Source organism: Tiliqua scincoides, chromosome 11 (assembly GCF_035046505.1).
Source record: "Tiliqua scincoides isolate rTilSci1 chromosome 11, rTilSci1.hap2, whole genome shotgun sequence".
In the NCBI taxonomy this organism is placed as follows: domain Eukaryota; kingdom Metazoa; phylum Chordata; class Lepidosauria; order Squamata; family Scincidae; genus Tiliqua; species Tiliqua scincoides.
This window is the reverse complement of record NC_089831.1, coordinates 6,136,570-6,153,027: the sequence shown is the minus strand read 5'-3', so window position 1 is coordinate 6,153,027 and position 16,458 is coordinate 6,136,570. Positions and strand designations below refer to the sequence as shown.

The window sequence follows — 16,458 nt, the reverse complement described above, 5'->3', positions numbered from 1 at the left end:
TCGAGCCTCCTTTGTGTAGTTCTTTGGAGAAAACAGATACACGGAGCTTGTTTGAAGCAGGCTCCTGAGAGCAAGATGCCTTTGATTTGCCTCCCGCTAAAGCAACCTTCAGGAGCCTACGGAGCACTGAAGCAAAAACTGGAATTGTGGACCACATGCAACCCCCACATCCTCCTGCACACAACAAATAAAGTTAGATATGGTAGTCCACAGGGGAGCACTCGGCAAGTCACTGGAAGTTCCAGTGGCAGCTGTGGGCAGTCCGTTCGCCACCCTCTCTGTTGGTCTTTGCCCTCTCGCTGAGTGAGTGCTCCCCCAGAGACCACCAGAAAGGGCAGAGCATGGACAGTCCACAGCCGCAGCCAACACATCAGTGGTCCTTAGGGGAGTGCTCGCTCGATGGGATGCTGGAAGCGATAAAAGGTGACGATCTTTTTTTTCTAGACCTCATGGACCACTTTTCAGGGTCTTGCGGACCACCTGTGGAACCACAGCTTGGGAACCAGTGCGCTAAAGTCAGGGCCTGGCCTCTCCTGTTTTGCCTTTCATCACATGCTGTATGTAGCATCTCGCACTGCATTGATTTTGCATCTCTTGCCTATGATTCTAAACACTCCTTGATCAACCCTATATTACGAGAGGAGACCTTTAGACTTGCGCCTCCTTTCTCCCCCATGGATGTCCTGTCCTTCTCCATTGCTTCCCATAGGTCACAACACACCCATTATAAAGCACCATTCCTCCAAAGGCAGGCCGTGACTCATGGATAGAGATTCTTCTTTGTAACCTGTCTTCTTGGGCTGATTCATCTGGGCTGAAGATTGAAAGGAGCTTACCTCGGCCTCATCCAGGGGTCTCTTGACGGACCTCCTCAGCCCTGGAGATGTGCTCTTCTCTGATGCCTGAATTCATGAACAGAAAAGGAAGGAACGAGCAGGGCTGGTTTCAGCCAGCTGGACCAAATGCTCCCAGTTGGGCATCATGCCTAAGGGGGCCCCCATATTAAGGTAATCCACTCTAGTCTTGTATACAATGTCATAATAAAATGTGCTTAGATTGGTGGTTCCCAAACTGTGGGACTGGACCCACTAGTGGATCATGACCTGATTTTGGGTGGGTTGCCAAAGGGTGGTGGAAAGATCAGATCACTAATTGCTTCAAGCCCTGAGGCCAATGAAAAATAAGATAATGTTGTTGCTAATTACTCTGCAAAGAGCTGAGCTCCTGCAGTTTTCAAGGTTGCTGCTAACTGCCCTGCAAGGAGCTGAGCTCCTGCAATTTGCAAGCATGTGTAAATACAGAGAGATAAAGGTGGAGAGTCTTTTTTGTGATTATTATTACTTAAATAAAAATATTATTTCTTTCTAGACCTTTTTAAAAAGTCTGGTAAACCTAGATGGGTCCCAATGGAGTACAGTTTTAAAAAGTGTTTCCTGGTGCTGAAAAGTTTGGAAACCACTGGCTTAGATGCACTGGGTCCATCAACTCACATGCACTCATATTCTATATCTCTCCCCCCCCAATTCTCCAAACCCCTCCTTCCTCCTTCCACTTGCTGCGGGCTCCCATGGCCACTAGGGTCCCCTTGCCACCCCGCTAAGAGGGGAATGATGTCCTGGGGAAGACGTTTACGAGGATTGATATTTGGGGGATTGTTAGATGGGTGGATGAGAGCCCAATCCCATGCATGTCTACTCAACTGTAAGTCACATTATAGTCAATAGGACTTACACCCAGGAAAGTGTGGATAGGATTGTCGCCTGAGTGTTGATGGCTACTGGGGGAGAAAAGAGTGGGAGAGAGAATGTTGTCCCAGCTCAGATTCAGATCTGAGTGGGGGAAGGATTAGGAGTCTCCTTCACTCTCCAAGGGGAGCCTTCTATTCGAGGGGAGCATTACGGCAGTTCCCTCCTGTAGGGTCACACAAGTACATGTGACACTTGAAAACACTACACCTGTATGCAAGTGGAACACTTTGCTTTTCATGGATCGATGGAAGAGTTTTGGGGGGAGCAGAAGGCCCCTCGGTAGTAGAAATGCCACTCGACCACATGGGGTGGTAGGGCCTGGATAGCTGCCTATTTTAACCAGCAGCAGCCCTGCAAGCATGAACATGCTTCTCCTTGAAGCATCAGTGGGACCCAGGCCTGTCATCGAGGGCCCAGGACTCTCAGAACCTTTAAGACTTACAAGTCCTGCATTCTGTGTGTTGCGCAAAATCGGTCCTTTCTTTGTTTGTATATTAGAATAATGTGGTATTTTGCATCTCATGCCAGTGCTCTTGTATCAGGTATGTGGCACTTGTGGGTTCCATGAAACTATAGGTTGCTGTCACACCATGGCATCTCTAGGGGGGCACAGGCTGCACCAGCTGGCGTGCACAGGTGACAACACTACTGGCCAAAAATTTTAAGATCTTGGTACTTTCCTGTTGTATGTAATTAGATGCGTAATTTCATGCAGAATGCAATGAAGCCAGCAGCATTAAAATATCTCTGTTCTATCAAAAGTTATAGCAAGAAAAACCAGTGGGTGGGGCAATGGTGCATCATCATGAAACTGCCCGGGGCATTGCCCCACCCACTGCATGGTGACGTGCTGGCCTCCCACACTGGGTGATGCCAACCCTAGTGACGCCACTGCTGCCACATCCCCTTCTGGCACCCTTATGAGTCACAAGACAGGGACGCAAGTGCAAGGCAAGGAGCTGAGATGCTGACCCACACTCCAGGCCATCCCACCCAAAGCCACCTTTGGGGTGGAGAGATGCAAGTGCCCACTTACATGCCAAAGGTGGAGTCTCAGCCTCCCTCGTTTGCTGCTGAGAAGGTCATCCCGTTGGCGCCCTTGATGTTGCCGGTTTTGGGCCAGGCGCTTTTTCAGGGTGTCCTCGAGGGGCCAGGGTTCGCAGAGTTTCGCCAGCTGGGAAGGTCCAGGATTTCCCCCCAAAAAGAATAAAAACAAAAAGTGAACCTCACAGGAATCAGGACCCTGAAGCGCACCCATTTCCAGTTGCCCCCTTTGAAGAATTCTGAAGGGAAGAGCTTTGGGGGCAGGAATATCTGTGGCTCTTCGGAGAAGGACTTGAGCAACCTGCCCGTTCCTTCTCTGGAGAGCTTCTTGGGTATCTCTGTGGCTGCCTCCAGTTCTCTCCCTGCTTCAGAAATGTAAGAGTTACACAGAACGATATTTGGGGTGCCCAACCTTTCGTGGGAACTCTCCCCCACCCCTTCCCACACACACTCTACGGCTACTTTGAACAGCTTCTGATTTCTGAGCAAGGGAGGGCTGGCATTACCCCACCCCCACTGTTGGACCTTCTCTTGGGGCATCCACAGCCTTACCCTTTCCTCCTTTCTCCCCCTTGCTGGAGGCTCTTCCTTTTGCTGCCCATCTCTAGGTTCAGGAAAGTGCTGCTCCACAACCGTATTTATGGTTGGTTGGGCCTTCTGAAGGTTCGGCCCATTGGGTTCTGCCTTCTGGGCAGGTGGGTCACTTGAAACCTGTGTCCAACAGAGGAAATAGAAGATATCTGTGAGGTTATCTCACTTCAGTGTGGGACCAGTTTCACCGCCACCGCTTGGGAAGCCGTTCTGTTGGCCATCCCTGGAGACCTCTCATGGCCTGTTTTCCTCACATGCATCACTCTTTCGCTTCGGATGTGACCCTGACAGTCCCCAGTTGCACTCATATTGTTGAACTGTTGGCTTTGTGTCACCAGACAGTCAGGGCAACCACCTGGAGTAACCGTGTTTTACCTTCTCTTTTTCTTGCTCTCTCCATCCTGGAAATGTGAAAAGCCTCCTCTTCACTTTCCTTCTGAGGAGTCTCTGTTTTTGAGCCTGTGTTTAACAGAATAAAGACACGCATGAGGCGACCTTCCTTCAAAGTGCAACCAGATTCCTCCCAGGAATGGACTGGATGCAGGGCCTAGTAAGTGAGTAAGCTCCTCTCGATGCCAGGTCACCCTGCAGAGTTGCTCCAAGACCGGACTGCGATTGGGATTCTCCAGTGGATGTCAGAAACAAAGATGGTTTACTTCTCTGAGCCGGACCACAGAGAGGAGCTTTTGGGGCACTACAGACTTTCTTTGGTGAAAGAGTGTGAGGAGGACTTTAGAAACCTGAACAGTTTGTCTCTGAGCCCCAGCTGGAAAAATTCCTTGGCATCTCTGTTGTACTCCCTGCTGGTCTTCTGACTCCACTACCATAAATGTCACTCCTTAGAATGAGTAACAGGCCACAATCCTCTGGACTGGGTGGTCTTAGCTGGAAAATCTTCCCTATCCACCCTTTACTGGGCTACATTAGAGGTGAGCCTGAATTCCCCCTGACAAGACTTCAACCACTGGGCCTGGAAGTGTTGGCCACATCTCACTCCCAAAGTCTCAGGTGCACCCCTTGGAGCACCCACAACCTTACCTCTTCCTCCTCTTTCCAGCCCACAAAGCTAAACAGGTGTCTCCTTGGCTTTGGGGCTTTGCACGGGACCTGGTCTTCCGCACCGTTTTTGGGTGGCTTTTCCTGTTTAACCTAAGCGCAACAGAGGAAATAGAAGACGTGAGAATAAAATAATTGAAAGATTGAACCACCACCACCACCACCACCCCTCCAAAAAAACACAGCCAAACAGACTGTGAAGCAAAGAACAGGAAGGGGGGAAGATGGGAAAGCTGTTCAAAAAGATGCATAACGCTTCTGAGAAGAGCATCCAGGAGCACACAGAGCTCAGATCAATTGGAAGGGAGTTCTAGCATGTGGGTGCTGCCACAGAGAAGGCCCTTCCCTGTGTTGCTTGCATCTTAACCTTAACCATAGGTGGGAGCTAGCCAAGGCCACTGCAGATGAGCTCAGTGGATGAGCCCATTCATATCGATGAAGGGGGTTCCTTGACTACCATGAACAGCTTGTGCCCAGAGCCGGATTTACAGCAGGTGCAGTCATCAGAACAGCAGTTTGACATAATCAGATGGCCAACCTTGTGGGACCACATGGGCTGCCACGTTCTGAACTCACTGAAGTATCTTGAGGGGCAGCCCCTCGTAGAGCACAGTACAGCAGTCAAGTCTCGATGTCACCAAGGTGTGGACCACCTTGGTGAGTCTGAAACTCAAGTTTGCTCAGCTGGGCATAGGCCCCCCAAAGCCAACACCATCATCTAGTGATTCAGAGGTTGTTTCAGCTTGGTTACCCTCCTCCACACTTGTTGTGGGCCCTGCAAGGGCCCAGGCTGTGTAGAGCACTCAGGAGGGGGAGGGTGCATGGGGGCAAGTGACACCATCGTGTTATGTATCATTTGATGGGTAATTTAATGCAGCATATAATGAAATAAACCATGCTGAACTGTGTGTATTTCATCATATCTTATAGCCAAATAACCACAAAAGGATAACACAACAGCCTTATGTAACAATAAGTGGATTTCTTAACTCAAAACTCAAGACCAAAGATTTTGATTGTTCCGAGAGCCAATGAGGTGTTATGACACAGCAGGGAACCAATGAGGCGTTATTATAAGTTTGGGCACCCCTGATCTAGCGATTCAGAGGTCGTTTCAGCCTGGTTACCCTCCTCCGCACTTGTCACCAGACAGTGCTCCAGGGCTGCACTTGTATGGTTGAAGTGCTGGCAGGGTCTCACCGCCACAGCCAGGCCCACCTCCTAGATGCTCCTGGATCATCCATGGTCATACCTTTTCTTTTGTCTTCTCCCTTCTCTTCTCCTTCCTTTGGAGGAATCCTTCTTCATGAGTCTGGGTTCAAAGGAAGAAAGAAAAGGCACCTGTGAAGTGAACTTCCACCACAAACTTTTGGAATGGACAACCTTGCCTGGGAATTCTTTGCTGCACCCCCCTCACTGTGCTGCATTTGAGGCCAGCAGGAATTCTCTCTGATGATTCAGAAATACCTGAGAATGGAAGTGTTGGCCACCACACTTAGGCTGACCTCTCGGAGTACCCACCTTAGGCCCACTTCTTGCAGCCTTACCTCTTCTGCTCTGTCCAGGAGTGGAAACAGCCATATTGTTGAGCTCTGGGGTTTCACAGGGACCTGGGAAATGGAAGACATCCATGAGAAGATCTGGCTTCAGTATCTATCGTCATTGGTTGGGATGTCACTCCATTGGCCTTCATTTTGTTTCCACAAAATCATGTTCCCTGACACTGACGATGTGAACATGACTTCCTTCAGCTCCCTCCTCACAGCATCTCTAGTCCCTACAGCCAAAGTACCTATCATGGGAATGATCATATCTGCTGCTGCCGGTGGTGGCTGGGGGGTGTGTGTGTGTGATTGATGATTTGGTCTGCCAAATCTAAATTCTGGTATTCCCCATTCTGCTAACGCGGGAAGACAGATTTCCCCAGAGTTTCAGCCAGAGCAGAGGACACAGTACGTGTCACTGAGGTGGTGAATGAGCTTCCACAGGAAGCTTGGTCAAAATTTAACAGATGTGGAGGAAGCCTGTCTGTGGCACTTTTGCATCAGCTTTCCTGCCACGGCTTCAAAGCTCCTGCTCCAGGTTCTCCTGCCCCTTCTGAAATATGGTGGGTCAGCAGGCAGGGACTCTTCAGGGCGCCATCAAAGCGAGATGCTCTCAAAGGGAGGCCCACCTGGCCCTTTCGGGAAGCATGGAGGACATTAGGGTTTGTGATGGATTCTGAGGCACTCTCTTCTTACGATGCTTCAAGAACTATTCTGATGTATTTTCTTGTTCTGATGTTGCTTCTCACTCACTAGACATCTTTAGAACCGCATCTGAATATTGGGCAACGCAATCCTCACTTGCGCTGGAACAGACCTGCCCACCGCTTGCATTTCCCTGCCCCCAAACCCCACCTCTTCCCCACCTTCCCCATGTCCCTCCCCCAGATACCCATGCTGGCCAAGCTCGGCTAGCATGGACCTACTGTGTCCCATCGACATGGAGGCTGGATGCGGCCTCCACGGGCTGGCACGCATCCCTGGGCCAGCCCAGCCGACTCGCATGGAGGTGCAAACGTGCTTCACAGTACATTTGCAACTCTCCCAGGCCAGCACAGGAGACTTGCGCAGTCCCAGGGCTCAGTTTGGATTGTGCCCTCAATGTTTTCTTTAAGACTGTGGAAGAAGCTGATTGGGGGTGGTCTCTTGAAACGTTTGTAAAAGTGTACTGCATTTGTACAGCCAGCTAAGAGGGGGAAAGACATGGTCAATTTGATTGAAAGGCAGTGTCCCTCTCCTTGGGGCTGTCTTTGGCTTCCTGCTTTGTAAGGTGTGTGACTTCCTCTTAGGCATTACCTTGAAACTCTCCTGGGTGGCCCTAAATCCTTTCTGAGGCTGGGTCCCATTTCTAGTTTTCTCATATTGCAGCCTCCTCCTTTGCAGCTCCTCCTGCGAGGAAGAAAGAAAAGGCACCTGTGAAGCGAACTTCCACCACAATCTTTTGGAATGGGCGCCCTTGCCTGGGAACTCTTCCCTGCTCCCCCCTCAAGCGGATTGTAGTAATTTGAATACCAGTCAGATGCTGTGTCCCCATTTTTAAAAGCAGTTATAGTTTTTATTGATAAATTTTTATGGAAAAAGTAGTTATATATCAAAAGGAAAGTTAATGAAAGACCCACTTTATAAGTTTACAGACGTTTGCCCAAAGAGCTGAATTGGCAGCAGCACTGGCCTTTTAGTTTTGTTTTAAAGCTAAACTAAAGTTGTTTTTAGTTACAGTCAGACTCTTTTTTAAAAGTAGTAACAAAGCTACTCAGGCCTCCATGTTTCATCAGAAAATATTTTCTGCTCCTGACAGCAACTGTTACCCTGCACATGCCTGATCTTGTCTGATCTCGGAAGCTAAGCAGGGTCAGGCCTGGTTAGTACTTGGATGGGAGACCGCCTGGGAATACCGGGGTGCTGTAGGCTTGTACCATAGTCTTTTGAGACTGAAGGTTGCCAACCATTTTCTGGTCCCATAGCTTTTGTTTCATCAGTAAAATGATTTTCTGATCCCATTTTGTCTCATCAGAACATTTTCCTGATCCCATAGCTTTCTATTTCATCAGAAAGTTTTTCTGATCCCATAGCTATCATGTTTTTTTAATTAGTCTGCAAAATGTTAAATCATTTTCCATCTCTTTTTTTCACAAGCACAAACACTTGTCCATGCTTATCCTCATTGCTCTCCAGCTCCCTCTTTGTTTCCACGTGGAATAAACCCTTGTGACACTCAAGCAAACCAGTTGCAGTAAATAAATGTCATTCATGTTTTTAAGTTTAAGCCATATTCATATCTATATGTATGTTATTTATTTTAGTTATGTAAACTTCAGCCTTTAAAAAGGAAACTCCCACCTTTTGCATACAATTGCAGTGATAAAAAACCACTTGCATTAAAAACAGACAATGCCCCTGTTTATATTTAAAAAAAACATTTTTGTACCACCTGAAACATTGCTTTAAAACATAGCATACCCTATAATTCCCTTTTATTTAAATAATTAAAAACAGGGGATATGAGATATTGTTTGTTTAGACCACTATATATTTAAAAGATATTTTATTAGGCTCTTAAAAGCCTTGTTTTATTAGTGAAACACTCAATGTAGAAGGATTCACTCCCCATGAAAGGCACCTAAAAGTTACAAAACCATTGCCTTTTAGCCCAAATTAGGCAAGCTTTTAAAATAACCACACTTTAAGGTTTTTAAATAATTCATAGTTTCTTATTGATAATTGTTGGACCCAAAATAGAAAGGCCCAACCCCATTAATAACCTAGGAGCAAGGCTATGCTGTTGTGTTTATTCCCACAGGAACATTTTAAATGCCAGCTTGGTGTGTAAAATCAACCAAAGACCAAAGCCTAAAGAATCCAATTTCCAAACTTCCAGATGCAAGAAACAACCCAAGAGCAAACAGCCAGCAAATAAACCCAGGCAAAAGGCCCATCCCACTTTTGACACCACAGGAAGATTTAAAAACACTGACATCAAAAGCCCAGAGGCAATTGTTTACCATGATGGCAAAGAGGAACCAAAAACTTTTTCAGACTCACAGCCCTTGTGCCTTTTGCAAAAGCATCTTCCCTGCATGGCAGGATGAACAATAACATTTGGGAACAGTTTGGCACAGACCATAAACACGTCTCATTTTGTCCATAGCAGCAACAGTCAGCAAGCTGCAAGAAATTTGTTTGATTCCAAAGTGTAAACGACAAAAAAAACTGTATTTAAAGACATAACAAGCCTTGTGTGCCTGTGAAAACAAGCTCAATGAATTGTTTTGAATACAAAAATGTTTCTTTTAATTATGTAAATGTGTTATTACCCCTGAGTAGTTTTTTATATGTAAAAGCAGAACCTTAAATTTTATTCTAGCCAATCTAGTCAATAGAGCAAAATGTGGTTTTAGTTAAGTATAATAATGTTCCTTTTAAAGCCAACTGATTGAGCCAAGTGTGCTCTAACACTTGATGCCACTTATGATTTTAATGTAAAATTGTGTTAGAATATGTTTTATCCAATGTTTCCCCTTGTTGTGTCAAATTATGCATATTATAACCCCATAGTGCAATCTAAGGTTTTTTTGTTTAGTTAGCAAGGCTTAAACTTGTTTATATTGAATAAATTAAAAAATGAGGAGATGTAGTCATTAGTGCGGAAGCACATTCTGGTTTTAGTGAACTTGGCAACCGCAGGCACACCTGCTTTGGCAAGAGCACACTCTGGGCTGACCTTGTTCACTGCCTTTTATCTAGTAAACAGGATGAATAGTGTTTTAGAGATGCGCTTCTTATCTCAGTCTATGGAATGTGTTGTGGTCAGCTAGAGCCAGCTAGTTGCAGCTGGTGTTATCTCTGACCGACAGTAAACTCAGTTTGTTCTGTATTGCTTGAGAGTGAATAAAAGGCTTGGTGGAGGCTGGGCAAGCATCTATTCCAGCTTCCGGCTTTCCCCCTGCATCCACCTTTGAAACTTTGTCTGCTGTCTCTTCTTTTCTGCCTCTCTGACTCCTTGCTGCTCCAGTTCCTTCTCTCAACCCTCAGAGTGCCTCTGCTCTTTGCACTCCATCAAGCAACAAGGCTCTAAGCCTTGTGTGCTTCCCAAAGCAAAGTAGCGTTGCTACACGGATGAAAGTCAAGAGATTGTGCTGGATGCTCTTTTCCATCTCACACCACACCAGAACTAGGGAACATCCATTAAAATTGGGTGTTGGGAGAGTTAGAATGTTGCAAGGTCAAGAGCAAAGTTCAAAAGCAAACTCAGTAGGCAAGAGTGGTGATCGTCTGCAAGCTTTAATTCATTGCCAGCAACAGGCTTCTCAGGGACTCTTTTCCAAATGAGGAGAGCAATGAGAGCCATGAGGGAACTCCCAGTGTCTCCAGAGAAAAGCAATGTTTCAGTGTGAACCCTTTGCTTATATAGCATTTTGGCTTCTTTCTTTGAAAATCTCACACTGTCATTGGCTGGGGTTATGACATCAGAGATAGATCACTTTACAAACATCTGATTGGCTAGTTTCAAATCACAAACTAAAACATATATTTCAACAACCACTAGGTGGCACTCCTTACTCATTTATTACTGGCCTTTGGTATGTCTTTGTTTATTTTTGCTAACCTCTGTTTAAACTAAGCCCTTTTGGTCTTTCCCTCTATCCCATGTGCAATTCTTCATATGTGATCTGTTATAGTGGTGTAATTTCATTTATTTAATTCAGGACAAACTAAACTCTTATTGTTACAGAAGGATTCTCTTTTAGAACTCTTTTCTTATTCATTTTAACTAAATCCAGCCCTTTCTGTTAACTTAGAGGCTCTGACAGATTTTCTCAGGAATGTTTGCCAATTAGGGCTTTCTCATAGACAACTTCATTATCTTGTTCCTGTCCAGCTGCCTCCCTTTGTCAAACAAGATAAGAAGTTTCATTACTAAGACTTTCTCATTCAAATGTTTTGACCTGTGTATTAACTCTTAGTTATCTGCTATAACTCTTCCTAATTAACGGTGCAGGTGTCCTGCTTCCTGCCTCCTCCTAGTTCTCTGTATCTGTTTCTGAGTTGTAAATCTGTCACTTTGAGTCTACAGAGTTGGAATGTTTTTGCTTGAGATAAGAGTAGTAGTGTCTCCTTGTGAATTAACTTCTGCCACGGTTGCATCTTGAATTACAACTCTCAAACTTGGGACTTCAAGCCCCCCTCAATAGTTTTCCTCTTTCTGTGCATTTTGATCCAACTATTCTGACAGCCAAAATTCTCTTTAAAGTACCATACAGAGTGCTACTGATATGGTTTACACTTCTAAGCAATAACTTCAAGTAAACAAGTATTGCGAACCCTTTAACATGAACCTCTGGTCTCAACAGCCCTTCCCAGTCTTTAATATATGCATTTAAGACTGTATTTTTGTTTTAAAAAAAAGGAACTAATTGAATAACAGGAAAGTCTGTTTGACTTATGTCTCAGAACCTAAAATGTTCTTTTTCTTCTCTGGTTTAATGAAGCCTGAATGCAAAATCCCCTTTTGATTCTCTGTTCAGTTGTTCTAACATTAAGGCTTGTATTTCTAAATGAAACTTAATTTGTTCAGCCTAGCTTCATTAATCATTTTGCCACTTAAATTTTACAGCTAGAAATTCCAGCCTCTTAATGCTTTGAAGCTTGTACTTTATCTAATTTTTGACAGCTCGCTAAGAAACATTCTTTTACTAACTTATTGCCTGCACTTCCTACATCAGACTTCTTCAGACTGAGAGAGGGCAGAAATGGATCTAAGCTGGTCTGTGGGCATGCTAAACATAACATTTGATTTGTTCTAATCATACACTTTCAAACATATAAACTAATAATTTGTTTTAAACTAATTCACTCATAACATAGCATAACATTTGGTTCATTAACATAAGCAAACATTTGAACATTTCCCCACCAAACTGCTAAGCTTTTGCTCTGCCCAAATGATCTGTTTTAACATAATTGGCTGGCTTTCATTAGCCTGTATCAAGGGCAGACCAAATAAAATATTTATTTGCCCAGTGTGTGATTAGTCCCCAGAACGCCTTGCCCCAGGATGTGGTGATGGCATCTGGCCTAGATGCCTTTAAAAGGGAATCGGACAGATTTCTGGAGGAAAACTCAATCACACGTTACAAGCCATGATGGGTACGCAGAGTCTGAGATTAGCTGGTCGCTCAGCACGAGGGCTGGGTGGGAATTTTTATTCTGTCATCTGAACTGGTCTTGGATGGCTGTTTCTTCACCTACCCCAGAATGGCAAGGGAGGGACAGTGTGTTCAGAAGGTTTCATGCACTAAAAATTGGTCATTTGTGTTTCATGAAGTGGCCCAGGTTGGACTCGGGTGAAGTCTGATGTCTTTGTTGGGGGGGAGCAAGGGTCAATAGAGTGCTACATACAAGGGAATGGCAGCAAGATGCAAGTATCCTGTGGCCTTGTGTGCTCCCAGAGGCATCCGAGGGGCTGCTGTGAGATACAGGAAGCTGGGCGAGATAGGCCCTGGTCTGATCCCGTACTTAACCCATTGTTCCCTCTACTTGCTGTTCAGTCACAACAATGCTAAGATTCTGGATTTTCTCTACTGAGAGGTTGTCACCAGGGCAACACAGATGCCCTCAGGAGCAAGGGACTCCTCAGGAGTAAAGGACTCCTTAGAAGTAGGGGAAAAGGATAAGTGCAGCCAGGATCCCGTCCCCAGGCAAGTGGTCACCTCATGTGTAGGGCCTGAAGGCTCTCAAGGAGGGGTAGGGCCCTTAAGGTCAGCTGCTGGATTCATAAGGAGAGGAGGCTCTGCCTGGCGCTTGGGACCCTGGAGCAGAGGCACAACTTGCCTATTGCCTCAGAGGCTGGAGGCATTGGCCAGGGAAGGGCAGGAGTCTCCAGCCAGGCCTGGGAGAGGAGTCACGGCCTTGCAGCAGGGAGGCTGGGCCCGCCTGGAGAAACCCAGGGGTTGCCTCAGAACCCAGCTGGAGAGGAAAGAACAACCGGGCACTGGTGCCTCCCGACAACCTTACGCCCGCTACCAGCACTCACTGCAGACCTGGCACTCCCACCAGCACCCTGGTTGGCAGCGCCGGGGCTCATATTGATATAGAGACTCGTGGAACTCTCGGGAGTGTGGACTTGACCTAGAGGAGCCTCATAGGAACCAGAGCTTATGGACTCCTAGGATAAAGCGTGATCTGGACTCTGGGGAGAGGGATTAACTTCCACCCATCAGGCCCTGTGGCGTAACGAGGGCCTGATGAATGTCAAGCACCTGAAGAAAACAAGCCGTGTCCAGCAAAGCAGACAGCGCTCATTGTGGTCTCAACAGAAACGGCGTAATTCTACTGCTGCTCGGGCCCCATTGAAATAACCTGTAGAGCCCCCGGGGGGGAGGGCGGACCCCGCAATGGAGATACAGAGCTGCATGAGAATAAATGGATCTAAAGCAGCAGTTCCCAAACTGCTGGGTCATGACCCACCAACCTGGGAAGCACTGGCCTATGCCCCTTTAAGGGGGAAAGCAGCAACGCAATCTGGCAGGTATGGACGAGTCCAGTGCGGCTTGACTTGAGTCGAGTCACAGGTTTCTGCCCCCCCTGACTCGACTTGAAAATGAGTCCTAACAGGCAGACTTTCTGAGTTGCCCGGAGTGTTTTCGCTACTCGAAAAGTCTCAAGTCGTGAGTCTTTTTGACACAATGTGATCAGGGCTCCCTTGATCGGTTGTAACCCCTTTTCTGAATTCTCACACTTTTAGCACCAGGACGCACTTTTTAGAAGCAGAATCTGTCAGGACCCACCGGAAGTGATGTCATGACTGGAAGTGACATCATCAAGCAGGACACATTTGAACAATCCTAGGCTGCAATCACACGTACCCAGGAGAAAGTCCCATTTACTGTCATTCTTAAAAGCATATACTTAGCAGCCTGTTCAAAGTACTGATCTGTAACGTTTCCCCAAAAGCAGTCACATACCATGGTAGCATCAAGACTAATATATTAAACACAAAATACGCATTGAAATGAATGGGGACCCTCCTGAAATTGGCATGCGACCCAGTTAGTGGGTCCTGACCCACCGTTTGAGAAACACTGCCTGGAATACAAGAGCACTGGAAGCTTTACCTGCCGGATCTTCTCCATAACCTGCTTTGCTGCATAGCTGGTGCAGCCCAGGCCCAGATTCCAGCGTCTGCTTTCTACCTGTGAACAAAAGTTTCATCAGCGGGTTAGTAACCGGCGGGTTGAACTGGCGCTTCCTCAGAAGATGTCAACATGTCAAGGAAGAAGGGGAACACTGAAGCACATATCTTCAGGATTCCTCCAAGCTCCCCAAAAGGGAGTCTCCAGACACATCAGGGGGATCCTCAGTGCTCCGAAAGCTTGTCACAGACAATGGCCCCTGCCTGAAACAATGGAGGGCACATCGGTCCTGGGCATGTGCCAGTGAAGCAGCTGGAGGGTTTTAAGCCAGTTGAAACAGAACTGCTGCTTCTTCCCGGGTTTCCCTGAGAAAGCTGTTTGGATGGTGGTGACGGGAATTTGTCATCAGACAACCTTTGCCAACTTCACCGGCTTGCCTGAGCCTGAGGGCACATTCCTAACTTGCACTGGCCAGCGCTAAATTTGGGGCTAACTGCAGGCCAGCCTGGGGCAAGGGCAAACACGTCCCCTTACCCCATGTCATGCTGCAGCAGCACCAATCAATCTACTCGGATCTGCGCCACACGATAAGCTGATGCAAATTCAAGTAGCCAAGGACTGCCCTGGAGCGCCTGAGAATGTGGTCAGGACTGCTGGATCCTGGCGCTGCCTCCTGCTCTCCGCCCGCCTGCCCGCCCATGGTCCCACCCACCACCTGCCCTCCCCCACCCCAAACGCCTCCCTCCCGTCTCCTCCCTGGACTCCCCACACACCCCCAGATCCCTGAGTTGGCCAAGCTCGGCCAACAGACCGTTTCCCCAATGTTTGCCTGTGATGGTGCAGGGAGGCTCGGGAAAACTTTATGGCACTTTTGCGACACTTGCTTTGGCCCAAGTGCAGGTCTAGATTGTGCCCTGAGTCTCGTAAATTGCAAGCAGCTGCCCAGTGGGGTGTGCAGATAGGTTGAATTACAGGATTTCTGTGTGCTGAAAATCACCCATAGCTGGCTTGAGCTACACTCTTCAAATAGGGCCAGTGGGAGATGTGAGCCCCTCACTGGCAGCACGATGTGCCTTGTCAATCGTCAATAACCTGGTGGCGTGCCCTGACTGTTTTAGTGCCTCGTCAGTGTGTCCTGAGATGAAAAAGGTTGAAAATCACTAAACTAGACTGCGCTGGAGTAAGGAGGGACAGTTACTCATCCCCTGCTAAATACCAGAGGAGCAGCACTTGAAAAGGCCCTCTTTGTCCAGTTACAAGGGCCAGGGTGCCTACATATGGGGGCAGTTCCTTGTTACAGGTTCCTGCCTCCGGGGGAGTCATCCACCCCACCTTCTCCCTCTGTCGGTGTCAACGTGGCTTGTTTCCAGGTTGCTCTTCCTCAATAGGGAAGCTCAACCTCTGACAGTCTGGGTGAGGGGATCTTGTCCCCAGACATCTCCCTGCACACGAATGCGCAGGAACAGGAAGGCACCAGGCAGTGCACGGGCTAGCCTGTCACAGGCTGCTACAGTTGAGGCTGCTTTTCACTGCTGAAAACAGATGGAAAGAGTGTCACTGCTCCTTCATCACTTGATCCTGTTGGAAATCCAGCTCAGTGACCTGCTTCTGCTGGGAACCGGCTCCCCGCCTCCTACTGAGGTACCAGACTCCTTCTCTCCCACCAGCCTCCTCCCTCCATCACCCGCTTCTAGAGAAGTAGCCCCTCTTACCGCCTGTGAAGGCTTTCCAGCGATGATCGGGTACTGCCACATCGTCCCCATCTCCCTCTCCCTCTCTTTGAGCAGGGCGTGGATTCCGCTCCAAAGCCAACGGTCTCCTGCAGCATCCTTTGGAATTCTGGTCGCCATGGGTGTCGGAACCCTGTGGCTCTGCAAGGGCCCAGGCTGGGTAGAGCACTCAGGGGCAGTGGCACCACTGGGGGAGGGGCATTGGGGCAAGTGACACCACTACTGGAGAACACTGTGAAAATCTGGATATTTGTGAATAACACCTTCGTGTTATTCACACGGGTAATTTAATGCAGCATATAATGAAATAAACCATGCTGAATTGTCTGTATTCTATCATATGTGATAGCCAAATAACCACAAAAGGATAACTCAACAGCCTTATGTAACAAAAAGTGGATTATTTTAACGCAAGACCAATGAGATTGATTGTTCCGAAAGCCAATGAGGTGTTATGACACAGCGGGGAACCAATGAGGCGTTAGTATGAGTCAACTCTCATTTTCATGTATCAAAGCCAACACCACAGCTCTTACTCAGTTGTCTGAGTGCCAGTTGTGTTGGCCATTTTGTTTGTTTGTTAGTTACTGATCTGTTGGGTGACCTGCACTGT

The 16,458-nt window shown here is 47.3% G+C and overlaps 1 protein-coding gene and 1 pseudogene across 1 annotated transcript in view; one reads left to right on the top strand and one right to left on the bottom strand.

The window, feature by feature from the left end:
• LOC136662436 (trichohyalin-like) overlaps window positions 1-15,965 on the bottom strand; it is an 85,566-nt gene extending 69,601 nt beyond the window's left edge. The window contains exons 1-8 of the mRNA XM_066639652.1: window positions 15,828-15,965; window positions 14,098-14,175; window positions 7,280-7,372; window positions 5,987-6,049; window positions 5,692-5,751; window positions 4,422-4,532; window positions 2,785-2,922; window positions 837-902 (exon numbers count right to left, since the gene is read on the bottom strand). Coding sequence (XP_066495749.1) covers window positions 837-902; window positions 2,785-2,922; window positions 4,422-4,532; window positions 5,692-5,751; window positions 5,987-6,049; window positions 7,280-7,372; window positions 14,098-14,175; window positions 15,828-15,965 — 747 coding nt within the window. The remainder of the gene's footprint in view (window positions 1-836; window positions 903-2,784; window positions 2,923-4,421; window positions 4,533-5,691; window positions 5,752-5,986; window positions 6,050-7,279; window positions 7,373-14,097; window positions 14,176-15,827) is intronic.
• LOC136662667 (5S ribosomal RNA) lies at window positions 7,775-7,893 on the top strand (annotated as a pseudogene).
• Window positions 15,966-16,458: the final 493 nt, after the last annotated feature.